We start from the raw sequence: 19987 nt of genomic DNA, 5'->3' as shown, positions 1-19987 counted from the left end.
CTGAGTGAGACCAAGTGTCATGCGCAAATCCCAGGTTCCTATCTCAAAGGTCAAGGTCAGATCTGTCCGGTCCATAACTTTGACATGCATTGTGGAATCTTGTATATATTTGGCACGAATGTTTAACTCAATGAGAGTGTCGCCTGCAACTCCCAGTTCTTTTGACAGCAAGCTCGACATGTTGCCCGTGGGCATCTAGTTATATACACAGTTGAAACTTGGTATCTCGAAGTCCAAGGATCAAGCGTTTTACTTTGTGATAACTGAAATTCGACTTAAAATGGTAGTTTGTGCACCTGTTTTCGGGATGGGACTTGAAAATGTCTTCAAGATAGCTGGAATTTAGAGATAAGCGAGTTCAAGATACCAAGTTTCAACTGTATATAATTACAGGCCATTTTCCTGCAAAAAACAGCTTTGATGCTGTCTCCTTGGCTTGAAATGGCACATTTTCTTGAACCACCTTATGGACTTTCACATACCAAATTTGTTCTGTAGAACCCCTATTTCACCTTGATACCAGATTGCCTCTTTGATCCATCCTATCTGTTGTGCAATGTTATGTTGTGCCCCGAGTCTTGCCTCTGTTTTGTTTTGCTGTACATAATAGACACTATAGAACAATAAATAGAAAACATTTTGTGAAGGTCCATTCAGCACATTTGGTTGAAGATGAAATGATCTTTCCATTTTGCTGCAATTTTTATAATTGATAGAAAGGTTTTTAATCATTCCAGAACAGTTAAGCAGTTTTGTTTTAGAATTTTTGATATTTATTATTAAGTTACCATTCTGTATTATTATAGGATGGGCAGACTCCGTTAATTTTATCGGTTCAGGACCCAACCAAGCGGGATGACCATACCAGGATACTGTTAGAAAATAATGCAGATCCTAATGCAGTAGATAAAGATCAAAGGTATACAGTTACTTGTTTTAGTATGGAGCTTTTACTGACTTTTCAGTATGTTGTACAGTAGGCTTCTAATGAAGTATAATGAAATTTAAATGATTTTGACCTCTCCAGTGTACACTCGTACCTGCTTTTAGCAGCCAGCATAGGGAAGGACAGTCAGACTACTAAAGGCATGTGGCTGTTAAAGGCTTGTTGAAGTTAGGACTAAAAGCCTATGTTAGAAGTTAGCTGACTGGCTGTTTAAGACAAGTGGTTGCTTAATTCTTGTGACTGCTAAGACAGGACCCAAGGATTATATAGTAAGTTATGCAAGTAGCTGATGGATCTTTGTTGTGCATATCTCAAAAAGTATTTGATGAAGAGTCATCAACATTAAAGGAGTGTTATTCATCCTGTGAAGTTACCCACTTTGAAGGTTTTGTTTGGGAGTTGACTCAGCAGGGCGTTTTTAACTTGACTATAATTTGAAGTATAGTCTGAGCTATTCTAATCACCCTGGCATCGGTGTTGGTGTCACACTTTGGTTAAAGTTTTGGATGCAAGTACATATAACTATCATTTAAAGGCATATAGCTTTGAAACTAATTTTTTTCTTTTTCTTGGTCAATTACCAACCTTACTGGGTCTAGTCCCATAACTCTGGCATGTATTTTGGCCAAATTATGCCCTCTTTTGGACTTGGAAAATCCTGGTTAAAGTTTTGCATGCAAGTTACTATCTCCAAAACTAATGCAGATATTTGAAACTTCACATGTGTCTTAGGAGTTATAAAACTAGGTGATAGCATCAAGTCCCATAACTCTTGACATTTATTTTGGCCTAATTATGCCCCCTTTTGCACTTAGAAAGACCTGGTTAAAGTTTTGCATGCATGTTTTGGCAAAGTTCTTCAAAACTAATGCAGATATTGATGTGAAACTTCACATTTGTCTTCGGGGTTATAAAACTAGGTGATAGCAGTAAGTCTCATAACACTGACGTTTATTTTGGCTAAATTATGCCCCTTTTTGGACTTAGTTTCTATCTCAAAAACTACTGCAAATAATATTTAATTGAAACTTCATATGTTTCTTTGGGTTTATGAAACTAGGTCCTAGCATCAAGTCTTATAACTCTGACATGTATTTGCAAAATTATGTCCCCTTTTGAACTTTAAAACTTCTGGTTAAAGCTTTGCATCCAAGTTACTATCTTGATACTGGATTGGAACTCTATATATATTTCAACATTTAAGGTAACATTCCTGCTTCTGTGACAATTCTAATACTTTAGCATTGGCTGTCTAACAGACAGCTCTTGATTTTATTGTACCCCCCGACAACAAAGTTGTAAGGGGGGGTATACTGGTTTCAGGTTGTCTGTCTGTCTGTCTGTCCGTCTGGTCGTCTGTCCCTAGACGCAATCTTGTGCGCACCATCTCTCCTTATCCCCTTGACAGAATTTAATGAAACTTCACACAAGTGATCAGTACCAACAGTAGTTGTGCATGGGGCATTTTAGGTTCTTTTAGAAAAAAAATTTGCAGAGTTATGGGACTTTGTTTTTTTGTTACTATACTATATACATAGACACAATCTTGTGCGCACCATCTCTCCTCATTCCCTGGACACAATTTAATGAAACTTCACACAAGTGATCAGTACCAACAGTAGTTGTGCATGGGGCATGTTAGGTTCTTTTAGAAAAAAAATTTGCAGAGTTATGGGACTTTGTATTTTGTTACTATAATATATACATAGACACAATCTTGTGCGCACCATCTCTCCTCATCCCCTTGACACAATTTAATGAAACTTCACACAAGTGATCAGTAACAACAGTAGTTGTGCATGGGGCATGTTAGGTTCTTTCAGAAAAAAAATTTTGCAGAGTTATGGGACTTTGTTTTTTTGTTACTATACTATAGACATAGACACAATCTTGTGCGCACCATCTCTCCTCATCCCCTTGACACAATTTAATGAAACTTCACACAACTGATCAGTAACAACAGTAGTTGTGCATGGGGCATGTTAGGTTCTTTCAGCGACAAAAATTGCAGAGTTATGGGACTTTGTTTCTTGTTAACATACTATGTACATACAGTCTTCATATGCAATCTTGTGCGTGCCTAATCTACCAAACCCTTGCACACAATTTAATGAAACTTCACACAAGTGATCAGTACCAACCCTAGTTGTGCATGGGGCATGTTACATTCTTTTAGATAAATATTCTGCATAGTTATGGGACTTTGTTTTTTGTTACTATACTGTATACATACAGTCTATATACATACAGTCCACATAATTATGCAGTCTTGTGTGCGTCAAATTGCAATGTACTGTGTCAGTGCATGCGGGGGGTACATTCATCACCTTTAGTGATAGCTCTAGTTCTTTTAGTTTCTTTTATCTTTTATCTTGTGTTTCTTGGCGATGTTTAGAGTATCCTTTGCCTTTAGCCAGCTGGCAGCAAGAGATTCTGTGTTTGCAGCCAGTGCAGACCAAGATCTTGCTCTGCTCTGTTAGCTATTCAGTTAGAAAATTTTCAGTGAAAACTCCTTAGAATAATGCTGCCCAAATTGAATGATGGACCAGTCCATTTTAGAAACTTAAGAGGCCTAAAGATTAATATTGTTTTCCTGTTTACGTATAGATCTGCCCTGCACCATGCCTGTATAGAAGATGGTATCAACCACGTCAGATTGTTGTTACAACACAATGCCAGCACTGCTCTCAAAGATGTCAAAGGTAAATTCGCTTTTAATATGTGAACTTTCTAAGGTTAATGTCTGGTACAACTGACTTAGAACGGTTGAGTTTTGTTTATGTGTGATCTTTTTATCATTTAGAAGGAATATTGTTTCTATAACATTGATTTACATGACATTAGAAATGAATTTCAAGGTTTCTTCTGCTAACTTTTTGACTTTAGTCCATATAGAAAGGTCAGTAGCACAAACTCTACCCCCACCACACACACACCACACACACGCCACACACCACACACCACACACACACCACACACACAGATGCCACACACACACCACACACACACCACACACACACCACACACACACACCACACACACACACACCACACCACACACACACACCACACACATGCCACACACACACACACACACACACACACCACACACACACATGCCACACACACACACCACACACATGCCACACCACACACACACCACACACATACATACACAGGTAAAAAATTGTACAGTTTTCTATTGCATGTTATCTGTCATTTTCACTTCTCAGATCGAAAACATTTTAGATGAAAGGCTTGTCCTTCTGACAGATCAGGTTTTAAAGTTAACTTCATATATGTTTCAGGCATTTATTGGATTATGTACTACACAAACAACTTACGAAATCCAGAATTCATCAAAATTACAAAGAATGAAATGGGTGTAAAAAAACTTTCAAATATTACTATGATGAATTGTATTTTTATTTTGATAACATTTAATAAATTTAATGTTACTGTTCTTGAATTACGCAGTGAGTAGAATTTCTGCAGTGGTCTTGTTTTCTTTATCTAGGTTGGACAGCTGAAGACTGTGCCATGATGAAGGCACATCATGCGTGTTCCCAGGTTGTGTTTGATCACAACCTCAAGCAGCGCAGATTATTGACGGGCAGCGTCCCGTCCACACCACGTAACCCAGATTCGGCTACCGTAAGCAGACATACCACACCCAGAGATCATTCTTCAGCCTCAGATTTCGGAATGCCACAGATGCCTCAAGAGGATGGTAAACATATTCTGTTCAACATTATATATATTTATCCTTACCCTGCTAAATTTCTATAATGAACTTGTCCATCTTTCAGTTTGGACAGTACCATTAATTGATAAAAGGGGTGCTTACCAAAAAGACACTGACTGAATGGCAAACAGTGCAGATCATGATCAGACTGCATGGATGTGCAGGCTGATCATGATCTACACTGGTTGCAAAGGCAGAATAAATCATGTCCAGCATAAAGCTCTGTTATTTTGAATTTTACTTCTAAGTTTTAAAGTGTCGTTGTAGCACACGCGAATATTTTCTTTGATGATTGACCTGAAATTGTCTTGGAGGTCTCTTGTAACATTTACAGTGATGATTAAGTGTCATGGCAGGCAACTTTTTATGCCTGCCGAAGGTTGGCATATTAAAATCGCACCGTCTATGTGTGCGTCCATGTAAATTCTTGTCCGGCAGTAACTCCATGAAAGGATCTTGAAATAACTTGACATAAATGTTCCCCATTATGAGGCGATGTGTCATGCACAAGACCCATACCCCTAGCAACCCCTAGCTCCAAGGTCAAGGTCACACTTAGAGGTTAACGGTTAACATGGTCCGTAACTCTGCCATTCATCAAGGGATTTTGAAATTTCTTGGCATAAATGTTCCCTATAATGAGATAAGGTGTCATGCGCAAGACCCAGACCCCTAGCTCCAAGTTCAAGGTCACAGCAGTCAAAGTAATATGATCTGTTTCTTTTCTCGTGCATAACTCTGCCATTTATCAAGGGATTTTAAAATTACTTGGCACAAATGTTCCCAAATATGATTTGATTGATCATGTGGAGACAACTTTAGCATACTTGGGCATGCTTCTTAGGCATTTGTCACTAATAATGACAGCTCATGTTAAAATTGCTGGAATTAGTTAATGACATTGCAACACACGTCAGTGTTTGATATGATGGTTATTTGTCTTTGCAGAATACTTTTAAAGTTTGATATGATGGTAAATTGTCTTTGTAGAACACTTTTAAGGTTTGATATGATGGTAAACTGCCTTTGCGAAACACTTAAAAGGTTTGACATAATGGTTATTTGTGGATATGATGATTAATTGTCATTGCTACACAATTTAAGGTTTGATATGATGATTTAGTATCGTTAGAATTTCTTTAAGTCTGATAATGATTAATGGTAATATATTATTGTAGCGGATGACTCTGATGATCAGACAGTGAGTAAACATTCCCTCCATGACAACAGGCAAGATTCCTGGGCAGATGACACTGATATCAGTTCAGCTGCTGATGATCATAAACTCAAGGTAACATATTCAGTTATAAGTGATTCTTTCTTTCTTTTGTAAATATACTACACATGGTGGATGGTTCAAATGATACTAACATCAGAAACAATGTATGAGTTTAAATGTTGGGTTTTTCATGTTAGGTGATTGGGAGTCTTATGCGTCTGATTCTGCCACATGTTTAAAATAGGAATGAACTTGTTTCAAGTATGCTGTAACATGAGTCAGAAAAAAACACACTTTTTAAGAGTTATAACAGCAATTACGTAAACTAAAAAAAAAAAACATGGTCTTGTCAAGACATGTTACGCTTTAGTAAGCTTTTTCAGTTGGCAACAGTTTCACAGAATACGGTGTAATCATGTGCTAAACATAGAATCTTGTATAAAAATGTTTGAATATTTTTTTAGAAATTTTCATTGATGAAAAAAGAAATGGTAAAGTTATGCGATATTGTGCCCTGTGGTATTATTTTTTTTTACAGGAGATATTTGCAGTGCTTTGCATGTTCACTTTAGAATATTTATGTAAAGCTGTACTCACAGTTTTTTAAAGTTGTGTTATAGCTTGTTAAGCTTTTGTGATAATCTGTATATTTTTGGGGGGGAAAAACACACTCAGATTTGTCTCAATTCTCTCCATAGAGGGAAAGAGCTCTTCATTGGCACCCACATTGGTTCAATGCAGAGGCCAGTGTCTTCTTTATAAAGTTGTTTATCACATGTTTGACATCGTGGAAATGAAATAAAGCCATTACATAAATTTGATAATACACTAGTGTAAAAAAACTTTGATGTTCACGTCGTTTTAATTATAGGAGACGTTGGTCAAATTTACTTGGTCTATAATAAGTAAAAAAAGAAGAAATTTTGATTTTTCAGCAGAAAAAAAAGAATTATTACATTTGTGTCTTTCCACATTAAAATTTATTCAACTCGTTGAATGCTTGTCAGAGCCTCGCATTTTATTATTTTATTCAACTCGTATGAAAAGACACTCCTGTTATATCCCTTATACATTTTGCCTGAAATTGTAGATATTTACATGTTCATATTTACATCAGTGTCTGGAATTTATTTTTGTGGACAATTTTCTTTCTCCTAGTATTTACTTGACAATTCATGGAATGGTGAGAGTTAATGCTTATTTTAACATTGGTATCTCAGCAACCATCACACCTTCGTTAAAGATTTGCATGCAAGGTTATATCGCAAAAACAACTCTATGCTTTAGATTTAAATGTCACACAAGGTTTTTCCCTAGTTATCAAATGTACTGAAATAATCAAGTTAGGTAACTCTTTGTTGAATTTATTACAAATTGTGGCCCTTTTTACTTTGAAAATTTTGTTAAAATTTTGTGTGAAGCTGTATCTCAATAACAACTATGAGTGTTGGATTGAAACTTCACACAATGCTTCCCATTCAATATACCTGCTGAAATAACCAAGGTATATCACTATTGGTTGAATTTGATACAATTTATGACCCTTTTCCCACTTCGAAAATTTGGTTAAAGATAACTAAACTGACAAGCTGTATCTCAGTAACAACTGTATGTATTGGATTGAAATTTTACTTTTTGTTTTTCAGTCATCAAACCTATTGAAATGAAAAAGTTAGATAACTTTTGTTGCATTTAGTGTAAATTTTGTTCCATGTTTGACTTTGGAAAGTTTGTTCTGTGACTTGAAAAGTCTGTTAATCTGTGTGCAACTAACAATCAGGCTGATACATATTTCAGTAAAAACTACATATATTGAATAAAAACTTCACACAAGACATCTTTTCACCAACAGTACTTACATAAGCAGCTTTATTCAAATTACAGCCCTTATTGGACTTAAAAGATTGGTTGAAATTTTGCAAATATAAATTGTTATCATTGCTATAATAAAATTCTGATTATTTGTGATAAATTGTTGTGAAATAATGTCATTCGAACCTGTGGCCCATGTTTGACTAAAAATAGAAGTAGACAAATAGTCAAGACTTGATGCATGTGAAACCTATGTTTTTGAATTTCCATGACTTTATTATGAGATGTGATACTAACTTAGATCCTTGTTGTTTGAAGCCTGTCTATGACAAAAGGGACCATTGATTGTATATTTTTGATTTCATATTATGTGTGTTGATCAGTATTATGATTACTTACTAAGTTACAAGTTGACCTGTTTTACTTTCAGCCAGCTGTAGTTGTAAGTTTTGACAGAGTTATGTCCCTTAACAGTAAAACTTGTACTCAGTCTAACTTGTGTAAGACCTAGAAAATCTTGTGTAAAATTTAACCCAATAAAACATTTGAAAAGTGAGATGATCATTATTGCCTACGTTGTTAGTCTAAAATAGTAAAATAAAGAAAATCACATTGCTCTTTTTCCTTGTTAGTTATAGGTAGAACTTACAACGTGTACAGTTTCATTACTCGTGATGTTTCATTTGATATGTCTTACATGAAATGTACTAATTGGTTGAATTCAGAATTTTCGTGAAAAAAATCTTTACTTGCCAAAGAAGTTACGAGTTTTTGTCAAAATATTTTCATGATTTTATCATCAGTACTTTCAATACAATTAAAATCTTGGTTTATCTGCATTTAAAAATGTATATTTATTTCAAGTGAAATACTTGCATTATACTTTGCATGTAAGATAAGATTTTGACCTTACAGTGTTTAACATTTTTGCAAGTTTATAATAACTGTAGAGAAAAGATATTTCTAGTGTGTCTATAAACCCATCTGTAATAACAGTACAAAAGATTATATACATTTGATATTTTACCTGGTCCTAACCTTTGTAACTCAATGTCCTTTGTTAACCACTCTTACTTAACTGTAAGACTTCTAAAATTTTACCATTTGTGTGTCAAGGGAGATGACTCCGACTTAGAAGAAGATATTGACATAGTTCAGGTTTGTTAGCTCTTCCTCTCATTATGTAATTCAACACATCTCCATTATCCTCCTCTCTTTGTGTGTGTGTTTGAATGTAATATAATAACACTAGATTTTAAAGGAAAAATCTGGACATCTTAATGATGTTAGGATTACTTTTAGCTTTGTCATTTTTAAATAAACAACAGCAGATGAATTTTCAGAAGACAAGATGCAAAACAAAATGCAAAAAAAAACAATAAAGAATACAGATACAAAATTTATCTGTCATGATTACTTCGTTCACAAAATGTATGAATTTATGTTTTTTTCCTCACTTTTGATAGATTACCTGAACTGCTACGGATGAACAATTAGTATAGGTGAATGGTGCGGTGTCCTTTGTCCTGTGCACATCGTCCAGTGTAAACACTTTTACTTAAACATCTTCTTTGAAATGAGTATTTAAATGATCCCACTTTGCCCCAGCTACAACAAAAAACCTTTTAAACAACTTCTCATAAACCACTTGATGGACTCACAACTGTCTAACATTGATCTCTTTTGAATGCCCTGAATAAGCATACCATTAATACTCAACTACTTCTTAGCATCGGACCTTGTTTGTTCGAATGGTTCTGCACCTTTCAAGTGCCATCAAAGCTAAAAATAGTAAAACATTCAAGCAGCTTCTTTTCATGGACCACTTGATTGATCTTCACCAAACTTGGTCTGTAGTTTACTTGTATTGGCATCTCTCAACTTAGCTCAAGTGGTTCCGCACTTGGTACCTACTTGGTACACTTGAAAATAGATAATCTTTAAATGACTTCTTCTCATGAACCAGTTGATGGATCTTGCCAAACTTGCTCTGTAGCATCCTTTTGTGGACCTCTAAAACTTGTTCAGATGGTTTGGCTTGACTCCTGTTAGGACGCCCCCAGAGTTAAAACTTGAAAACGAACACATCTAAACTACTTCTTCTGGTGATGGATCTTCTCCAAACTTATTGTGTAGTATTCTTGTGTGGACCCTTCTCAAGTTTACTAAATGTTTTTGCTTTTCTTTTAGGGATGGCCATAGCTGAAAAAAGAAAATCCTTTAAACAACTTCCTCTGGATGTTCACCAAACTTGGTTAGAAACAATGTTTAAAGTTCAAGTCCTCCTAAAATGTGGTACTTAGGCTCATTTTGGTCTCTTGTTTACTCTTAGTACTGTGCATTTTTAGCTGACCAGAGTTGGAAGTGTTAATGATGAAGTTTTAAGATTATTGAAATTCTTTTAACAGTCATCCATCCGTCTGTCCGTGGATTTTCCACAATTTCTTACAAGAACATATAAACCTTGCAGCCAGTTTCAACCAAACTTCACCAGAATGTTGCTTGAGTGGGCATCTTTCAAATTCGTCCAAAAAAAGGTTATCCATATAAAATTTGTGTTGCCATGGCAATCAAAAGGAACAGCTTAAATTATCTCATAAACTGCAGGCCTGATTTCAAAACAAATTCTCATAAATGTTCATTGAATGACCCTGTACCAACTTTTCTTAAGCCATGTTGATTTGTTAATAATCATGGCCACCAGGGGGAGGGGCTAGTTTTCTCTGTATGGCTATATAGAAAACTTTTAAAATCGTCTAAATCCACTAGCTGGATTTTGAAGTAACACAAAAGTTCACCTTCTACCAAAATTTTTCAAGCGATGAAATTCAGGTGAGCGATATAGGGCCATCATAGCCCTCTCCTTGTTTGTGCTTAAAGCATCCAAGAAACACATAATATTATTTTGTTTTAGCTCCTACACTGTTCTACAAGTTAACCAGCACATGTGAAATATTTTCTGAATTTACCTTTTTTGTTGCAAGTGTTTGAAAATAATCAGGACTTTTTTAAAAATTAAATGTTCTAACATTGTCATAAAGTTTGCATAGTATTATTGCATATTATTATGTAAACAATCATTTGTTTATTTAATTTTCTTTATTTTTATTATACGCCTGAAGGGACGTATTATGTTATACCACCGGTGTCCGTCTGTCTGTCCGTCCGTTCGCAATTTCGTGTCAGCTCTGTAACTCTTGAACCCCATGAAGGATTTCAAAGAAGCTTGACACCAATGTTCACCACATCGGGTCGACCTGCAGAGCCGTGTTCTAGATGTCTTACTACATTATCAAGGTCACACTTAGGGGTCAAAGGTCATATGAGTGTGTTTCATGTCCGCTCTGTAACTCTTGAACCCCTTGAAGGAATTCGAAGAAACTTGACACAAATGTTCACCACATCAAGATGATGTGCAGAGTGCATGTTCTGGATGGCTAACTACAGGGTCAAGGTCACACTTAGGGGTCAGAGGTCATACCTTTGGGCATATATTGCTCTGCATTGCAGTGCTGTTATTTTTAGCTCATCTGATTTTTTGAAAAAAAATGATGAGTTATTGTCATCACTTGAGCGGTTGTCGGCGTCGGCGTCGGCGTCTGCGTCGGCGTTGCCTGGTTAAGTTTTATGTTTAGGTCAGCTTTTCTCCTAAACTATCAAAGCTATTGCTTTGAAACTTGGAATACTTATTTACAATCATAAGCTGACCCTGTATAGCAAGAAACATACTCCATCTGCTTTTTGCAGATTATGGCCCCTTTTGTACTAAGAAATATCAGATTTCTTGGTAAGTTTTATGTTTAGGTCAACTTTTTCCTAAACTATCAAGCTATTGCTTTGAAACTTGGAATACTTGTTTACCATCATAAGCAGACCTGTACATCAAGAAACATAACTCATCTTGCTTTTGCAAGAATTATTGCCCCTTTTGGATTAGAAAATCAGTTTTATTGGTTAAGTTTTATGTTTAGTCAGCTTTATCCTAAACTATCAAAGCATTCCTTAAAACTGCAACACTTGTTCACCATCATAAGCTGACCTGTACAGCCAGAAACAAACTCCATCATGCTTTTGCAAATTTATGGCCTTTGGACTTAGAAATATCAGATGTCTTGTTAAGTTTTATGTTTAGGTCAACTTTTTCTCTTAAACATCAAAGCTATTGCTTTGAAACTGCAACACTGTCACCATCATAAGCTGACCCGTACAGCAAGCATATAACTCCATCTGCTTTTTGCAATAATTATTGCCCCTTTTGGACTTAGAAAATCATTTCTTGTGAGTATAATATATACTTTTCTCATAAACTATCAAAGCTATTGCTTTAAAACTTGCAACAGTTTTTCACAATCATAAGTGGACACTGTACATCAAGGGATCATAACTCTATCCTGCTTTTTGCAAGAATGATGGCCCTTTTAGACTAGAAATCATGGTAGACAATATTCTATTATACAAAAAAAATCAGATGGGTCAGCACCCGAAGCGTGCTCTTGTTGTATATAATTATATATTTCACTATCTTCTGCTTAATTTATTCCAAGCAAAATATTTATTTTTTTCATAGCATGAATATTTTTAATGTTTTAACCTATATCCCAAATTGTTTGATTTTTTGTTTTTTTATGTTTACTTCTTTATTTTTACAAGTAGAAACATGTTTTATTATGTTAGATATGTTTTAAATATAATTTTTAGAATATTATTAGTAGCAAAATGACTACAAAATGTGTTTTAGTTCACAGTGACTTTATTCTAAATTATTCACAAATGCTCAGTTGATTGTAAAGGAAAAATGTAAAATGGTCCACCTACAATAGATGCTAAAGATGTGTATTCTGGCTTGAAAAACATTCGATAATAGGTCTGATCAAATAAGTCCACATTTGATAAATATTTGCTTATAACACTTCATAAATCAAGGTAAAGAAAACTTTTTCTCTTGAATACATGTTGTATACTTTATAGCTATAGTAGTCTGTAGAATGTCTTGTCAGAAGAGTTAATTGTGCTAAAATATAACTTGATGTACAAATAGGATAGTCTACTTGATTCTGATTGAGATTATTATTATAACCAAAATAGTTATTTTACTGTAAACAGTGAAAGGTTGTTCCATTAAAAAACTGTTGTTTTTATATCAAATGCAATTCTTCATTGCAATCCTGGGAATAGATAAAATAATTGAAAATTTGCATATTGGGTACACCGCAGGTCAAGTGCTTACTTGCTAAATCAGATTACTTATTTCATTTGAATAATATTAGAGAGGAAATTGAATTTAACTTGTGAAGATTAAGTGTGCAAGATGAAAGTACAAGGGACTTTACTATTTTAGAAAATACAGATTAAATATGGAAGAAAATAGATCTATTTCATGTCTTAAATCATTTTTTTTTTAATTTTTAAGATATGTTGAAATAGCTTCAGTTTACAATACAAGACAGTGCAAGAATATTATGTGAAATAAGTACCTATTCTGGCAGATATCAGAATACATATTTGGTCTAATTATTTTGCATAATTGACCTGATTAAGTCTGTTGGAAAGTGTTGTTGTATATAGGCTTAGATTTCATTGAGCATGCAAGATTAGCCATTGTATTATACATGAAGGTGATAAATATTATAGAATGGCATCAAATACTACCTTGGTTTAAGTATTTATGGTAGGACATAATATAGATACAAGACTGACTTTGATATTTTATAATGTAGTTAGTGAAAGTGTCAGAAAGTGAAAATTGTAGCAAAATCTAAAGATATAATGGTATGCCTGCAGTGATCAGAATTCTGATAGTCAAGTCTTGCATTTGAAATGAAAAAATACTGTTGTTGACTGCAAATTAAAAAAAGGATTATTAAAAATGTTAAAAAGTCTATGATTCCAAGATTCAATTTTGGTGCAAAGTCAAAAGTAAAAAAGGTAAGATTTGATAAAATATGGCCATTTAGAAAATACAAAATAATAATCATTTATGGCTGGTTTTTTCTTTTTCTTTTGGCTTTGGTAAACATATCATGTGAAATTATTAAATTTATTTGACTACTAGTCATATGTGATAACATGTCAAAAATATGAGTGTTCATGATGACACTATTTTATCTACTACTTTATTTAAATGCATATACATTATAGTTACACAAGAACAACCTTCATGTTCACCATCAAAAATAGTGCCAAAAGACACAATTTCAAATGGAGATGAAATGTGTTCCTTTTTCAGGCTGGAGCTGTAAAGACAAGCCTGACCAAACATCTAAAAATAGACAGTGATGAAGAGGAGGAAGGCGCTGCTGAAGATAAAGGGGGTGGGACTAATGTTCAAGCAACCAATGGGAAACCAGGTAGGAGGGGCACTGATAATTTGCATGTTACTGCTGACTAAGTAGATGGCACATATAAATACTATATTACGCTTAATATTTTATTCAATATATAGTGAAAAATTTAAAACCTGTATTTTTGTATCCTTTGCTGTGTATTCAGACTTCAATATAGTTGTAAATTATTTCTTAATTAATTCAACTCAGATTCTAATATCTGTTGGGTCTTTAGTGCCCCTTTATATGGGGTGAAAAATTTCATTGATGAAATATTGCAAAATCATTCATTTTCGTGGGGACTGATTTTCGTGGTTTTGCCAGATCGTGAAATTAAATCCTAATAACCCCAGAAATTTCTCATATTTTATCTTTTTAAGTTTGACATCCACAGATTTTGACCCTCCCCCAACGAAATAGCAGTTTTGACCAAAACCACATAGTTTTGTGCCAATGAAAAAATTCAATAGTTTTACAGTATCCCAGTTGAAATGGTTGACCATCTTATAGCCCTCTGTATGTAGTGAAGGCTGCTGACACAGTTAAAAAAGACTGTTTTGTTCTATATTTTCTTATGACAGGAATTCTCAAAGCAAAGGGTATGAATAGTTTTGATAAGAAAAGATCATAAAAATCATGTGTATAAAATCATGTTGCTTTAGCAATAATAAGCTCTGTGCTATACATGTAGACACTGCTAATATCATATATCTAACTATGGCTATGTGTGAAAAGGAAGTCTTTAATATTTCTATGTTTGTTCAAGTCAGCTTCAGACATTATTTCTTGTTGGTTTGCCATACAGACAAAGTATTATAGTAAAAAAATAGAACTGCAGTTAATATTTGGAAAGAAAGTCCTAAATACATTTAGTTGCTGTAGATTGGAGGTTGCTTTTTTTTTTTTTTCAATTTTATTTTTATGCTCCTTCCATGAAGAGGGCGTATATCGTATTGCTTATGTCAGTCAGTCTGTCAGTTTGTCTGTTATTTGGTTACTGTCAGTAACTAGAAAATGCTTTGACATATAGTTGTCAAACTTTGTTGAAAGATTAGATGACGCCTTGTGATATTGTATGCTAGTAGATCAAAGGTTAAAGTCACAGTGACCATGAAACTGAAAGTGGTTTCCAGTCAATAATGGGAGTAATGGGAGAAGACTTGGTCCTTCAGTAATCAAGCTTCATTTGACCATTGCCTGTGGTCAGTAGATGACCCATAATGCAATTGTTAAAGGTCAGGGTCAGAGTGGCCTTGACAAGAAATGGTTTATCATATTTAACTGGAGAATTCTTAGGTTTATAGCCATTATAGTTCATAGCATGATTGATTATGGACAGAAGATGATTCCAGGTCACAAGATTCTTGGGACTGAAAATTGCACATTTTGTTACCTTCAACCAGCAATCATGGGGGCATTATGTGCTTTACAAACAGCTCTTGTTATTTTGAAATCTGGTTGCAGCTTCATTGACATCCCACAACCATGGCAACTGATTGTATTGTCACAGAATATGTTGGTTAATAATGACAACTGTTTTAAGATTACAATTTTCATGTATTTAAGTAACATCAAAATGAATATCGCCCAATTCTGTCCATAGTGGTGTTAGATCGTGTTGATTTATTGGCCATGGTTGAGCACATATATATTTGATATTTAGACATCTTTTTCCTAATCCGCTCTGCTTTTGAATCTTTTAGAGAAAATGTTATGATTTGAATTTTAGTCCCAGATCCAAATCATCGACGTTCACCAGTGAAATTCCGAAAAGTTCTTGTTAGCACAGGTGACCATCAAAACTGTAGTTGGACTGGTTTTCTGTGTGCACACTTTCTCAATTTATAGACTGGTCTTCAGTTCTACTATATGCCCTGGCATTTTAAAATGTATTTAGTCAGCAGATTTTTATTTTTCTGAATTTTTCAAAAATTGATGACTTCATTTGCAGAACTGCTTCAGTTTAAATGTGAAACATGCCGTTATTTACTGTGGTTAGAAAATATGAAAACAAATTTTAAAATTTATCATTTAGAAGTATTTTTTAGAGACGAAGAATCATTAAATGCCAGAGCAGGTGCTTTCTCTATTGTCTGTCTAGCTGTATTCAGTCAGCTTTTTGTCTGTTTTCAGTCATTTTCTTGGCTTAATAGTTAAAGCAATTAATATGTATTAATTTTGATATGTGTGGTTTGTCTTTGCAAAATTCTAGAATCTTTGAATAAAGTGATATTTCCTGTTGGTAAATAAATTATGCCTCTTTGAAGTTTTAAGATGATAAAAGTGAAAACGTCATTCTGAAGTAAAGCATTTTCTGAATGAACATCATAGAAGATGTCCTTAATCAATCAAAGTAAAACAGTTTTTCTACCAGGACAGTAAAATTTTAGTAGACACTGAAGACTCAAGTTTTATTGAATTTTAAGTACTAACTTCTTACCGTAGATACTTGTGTATAATGCACAGTGTTTTTTTTAGCTTGACTATATGAAGTATAAGGAGAGCTATCCTACTCGACTCGGCGTCTGCGTCTTTCCGCGTCCCCACCTCGGTTAAAGTTTTTTTACACTTTCTCTTTTTTCTTCTTATCTCTGTAATTACTTGATGGATTTGATTCAAACTTGAAATAGTTATTCCTCAACATCACCCACATCATCTGACATAAGGGCCATAACTCTGGCACCAATATGGTTTTTCCCCCCTTTTCACTTAGATTTTCAGGTTAAAGTTTTGATGCACTTTCACTTTATCTCTGTTATTACTGAATGGATTTGATTCAAGCTTAAAATAATTGTTCAACATTATCACCTACATCACATGACACAAGGTGCATAACTCTGGCACAAATTTTTCGTTAATTATTCCCCCTTTTTACTTAGAATTTCAGGTTAAAGTTTTGATGCACTTTCACTCTATCTCTGTTATTACTGAATGGATTTGATTCAAACTTAAAATAATTGTTCAGTATCATCACCCACATCATATGACACAAAGTGTTTAACTCTTGCACCAATATTTTATGAATTATGCCCCCTTTTTGCTTAGAATTATACTTATTTAGTGTTTTGATACACTTTATCTCTCTTACTACGTAATATTTTTGACACAGACTCAAGCTATTGTGCAATATCTTCATCCACCATTGGAGTCATTAAACACTCCAGTGACAGTTCTCAGATGTGCCCAGTTTCTCTATCCAGCATTGAAATAGTCGAGCGTGCCGTCTCCTGTGACAACTCTTGTTTTACCCCCAGGACCACCCCCACCCTGGAAATGGCTAAAAACTACGATTGCGGTTATGTTCCATAATTAAACAAAATTAATTTTATATAAATCTAATAGTATTTTGAAGAAAGAAGTATGAAAATTCCTAAATTTAATGATACTAATAAAAGGTCGACTATAATCTTTAATTTAACAGATCATAACAAAGGATGATCACACCTTTTGTTATCTGTTTGAATTTGCCTGCCCACTTAGCTCAGTAGGGAGAGCATTGGTCTACAGATCACAGGGTCGCGAGTTCGATCCCCGGGCGGGGCATATGTTCTCTGTGATGATTTGATAAAAGACATTGTGTCTGAAATCATTCGTCCTCCACCTCTGATAATTCATGTGGGAAGTTGACAGTTACTTGCAGAGAACAGGTTTGTACTGGTACAGAATCCAGGAACACTGGTTAGGTTAACTGCCCGCCGTAACATGACTGAAATACTGTTGAAAAACGGCGTTAAACCCAAAACAAACAAACAAAAATCTGTTTGAATTTAGAAGTTGATGTCATTTTGAAAGATGCAAAATTCCAAGATATTGAAAATTGCTTTCTATTTATTCATAAAAATATTTAATTTTAAAAAAGAAACAACAAATAAAACAATATTTTATTGGTTTTATTTTCATGAAAATAAAAATCAATTGTACAGCGAGACCAATTCTGCTCTCCACTACGGAGGTAATTATGTCTCCCACCACACAGTGGGCGAGAATCAGAGGGTGGGGGTGGGGGGATGCGTATTATACACTTTTTACACAGGTATCTACAGTACTCATATTTAAATATTAAAATTTCGCATGCTATGCAAACAGATTGAACAGCAATATATAATTATTAACCAGAAGTGACAATGATATGTTTATGCTAAATAGTATTTAAGTGCTGTAACCATAATTAGCAGTGGCTCAATAATTTTGTCTTGTCAGGGTTAGCTATAACGGCACCTGGCATCATCCTCTGAGATTGAAATTTGACAGCATTCATTTTTAGCTCGACTATTCGAAGAATAGTCTAGCTATTCTACTCACCCTGGAGTCGGCATCACACCTTGGTTTAGTTTTTGCATGCAAGTACATACAGCTATCATTTAAAGGCATATAGCTTTGAAACTTATTTATTCTTTTTCTAGGTCAATTACCTACCTTTCTGGGTCAAGTCCCATAACTCTAACATGTATTTTGAGCAAATTATGCCCCCTTTTGGACTTAGAAGATTCTGGTTAAAGTTTTACATGCAAGTCACTATCTCCAAAACTAATGCAGATATTGAATTGAAACTTCACATGTGTCTTCGAGGTTATAAAACTAGTTGATAGCACCAAGTCCCATAACTCTGACCTTCATTTTGGCCAAATTATGCCCCCATTTGGACTTAGAAAATTCTGGTTAAAGTTTTGCGTGCAAGTACATACAGCTATTACTAAAAGGCATATAGATTTGAAACTTATTTTTTCTTTTTCTAGGTCAATTACCAACCTCACTGGGTCAAGTCCCATAACTCTGACATGTATTTTGGCCAAATTATGCCCCCTTTTGGACTTAGAAAATCCTGGTTAAAGTTTTACATGCAAGTTACTATCTCCAAAACTAATGCAGATATTAAATTGAAACTTCATATGTGTCTTTGGGGTTATAAAACTAGTTGAAAGAATCAAGTCCCATAACTCTGACATATATTTTGGGCAAATTGTGCACCCTTTTGGACTTAAAAAATTCTGGTTAAAGTTTTGCATGCAAGTACATACAGCTATTACTAAAAGGCATATAGATTTGAAACTTATTTTTTCTTTTTCTAGATCAATTACCTACTTCACTGGGTCAAGTCCCATAACTCTGACATGTATTTTGGCCAAATTATGCCCGCTTTTGGACTTAGAAAATCCTGGTTAAAGTTTTACATGCAAGTTACTATCTCCAAAACTAATGCAGATATTAAATTGAAACTTCACAATGTCATGTGTCTTCGGGGTTATAAAACTAGTTGATAGAATCAAGTCCCATAACTCTGACATGTATTTTGGGCAAATTATGCCCCCTTTTGGACTTAGAAAATCCTGGTTAAAGTTTTGCATGCAAGTACATACAGCTATTACTAAAAGGCATATAGCTTTGAAACTTATTTATTCTTTATCTAGGTCAATTACCAACCTCACTGGGTCAAGTTCCATAACTCTTAACATGTATTTTGAGAAAATTATGCCCCCTTTTGGACTTAGAAAATTCTGGTTAAAGTTTACATGCAAGTTACTATCTCCAAAACTAATGCAGATATTGAATTGAAACTTAACATGTTTCTTCGGGGTTATAAAACTAGTTGATAGCATCAAGTCCCTTAACTCTGATATGCATTTTGGTCAAATTATGTCCCCTTTCAAACTTAGAACTCTTTTGATATTTAACGTTTTAGGTAATAATTTCCTGCTTCTGTGACAATATTTCGAATAGTCGAGCTTGGCTATCTTACGGACAGCTCTTGTTTGTGGTGTATTAAACACACATTGTACAAAATAGATGAATGACATTCTCAGTTAATGAAAGGAATTAAATTTATCAAACAAAATCATACTGAAAGCACCTTTATCTAAAATAATGTTAAATTGGGAAAAATGTGACAAGATTTCAAGTAAAAAAAAAGAAAAGAGAACTAGCTCTATCATTGTTCATTTACTG

The 19987-nt window shown here is 34.4% G+C and overlaps 1 protein-coding gene across 24 annotated transcripts in view; it reads left to right on the top strand.

Annotated features, from left to right (window-relative positions):
• Nucleotides 1-19987, top strand: part of LOC123529947 (ankyrin repeat domain-containing protein 26-like) — a 114071-nt gene that overhangs the window by 9876 nt on the left and 84208 nt on the right. For 22 of the 24 annotated variants that reach the window (XM_053521133.1, XM_053521127.1, XM_053521125.1 and 19 more), the window contains exons 4-9: nt 807-919; nt 3554-3648; nt 4463-4675; nt 5869-5981; nt 13948-14068; nt 15774-15833. In XM_053521133.1, coding sequence (XP_053377108.1) covers nt 807-919; nt 3554-3648; nt 4463-4675; nt 5869-5981; nt 13948-14068; nt 15774-15833 — 715 coding nt within the window. Of the gene's footprint in view, nt 1-806; nt 920-3553; nt 3649-4462; nt 4676-5868; nt 5982-13947; nt 14069-14625; nt 14644-15773; nt 15834-19987 lie in introns of all 24 variants that reach the window. The other 2 variants (XM_053521121.1, XM_053521122.1) reach the window with 2 other exon arrangements.

The sequence above is a fragment of the Mercenaria mercenaria genome, chromosome 13 (assembly GCF_021730395.1).
Source record: "Mercenaria mercenaria strain notata chromosome 13, MADL_Memer_1, whole genome shotgun sequence".
Lineage (NCBI taxonomy): Eukaryota > Metazoa > Mollusca > Bivalvia > Venerida > Veneridae > Mercenaria > Mercenaria mercenaria.
The sequence above is the reverse complement of the archived record's forward strand: the minus strand, read 5'-3'. Positions and strand labels throughout refer to the sequence as shown.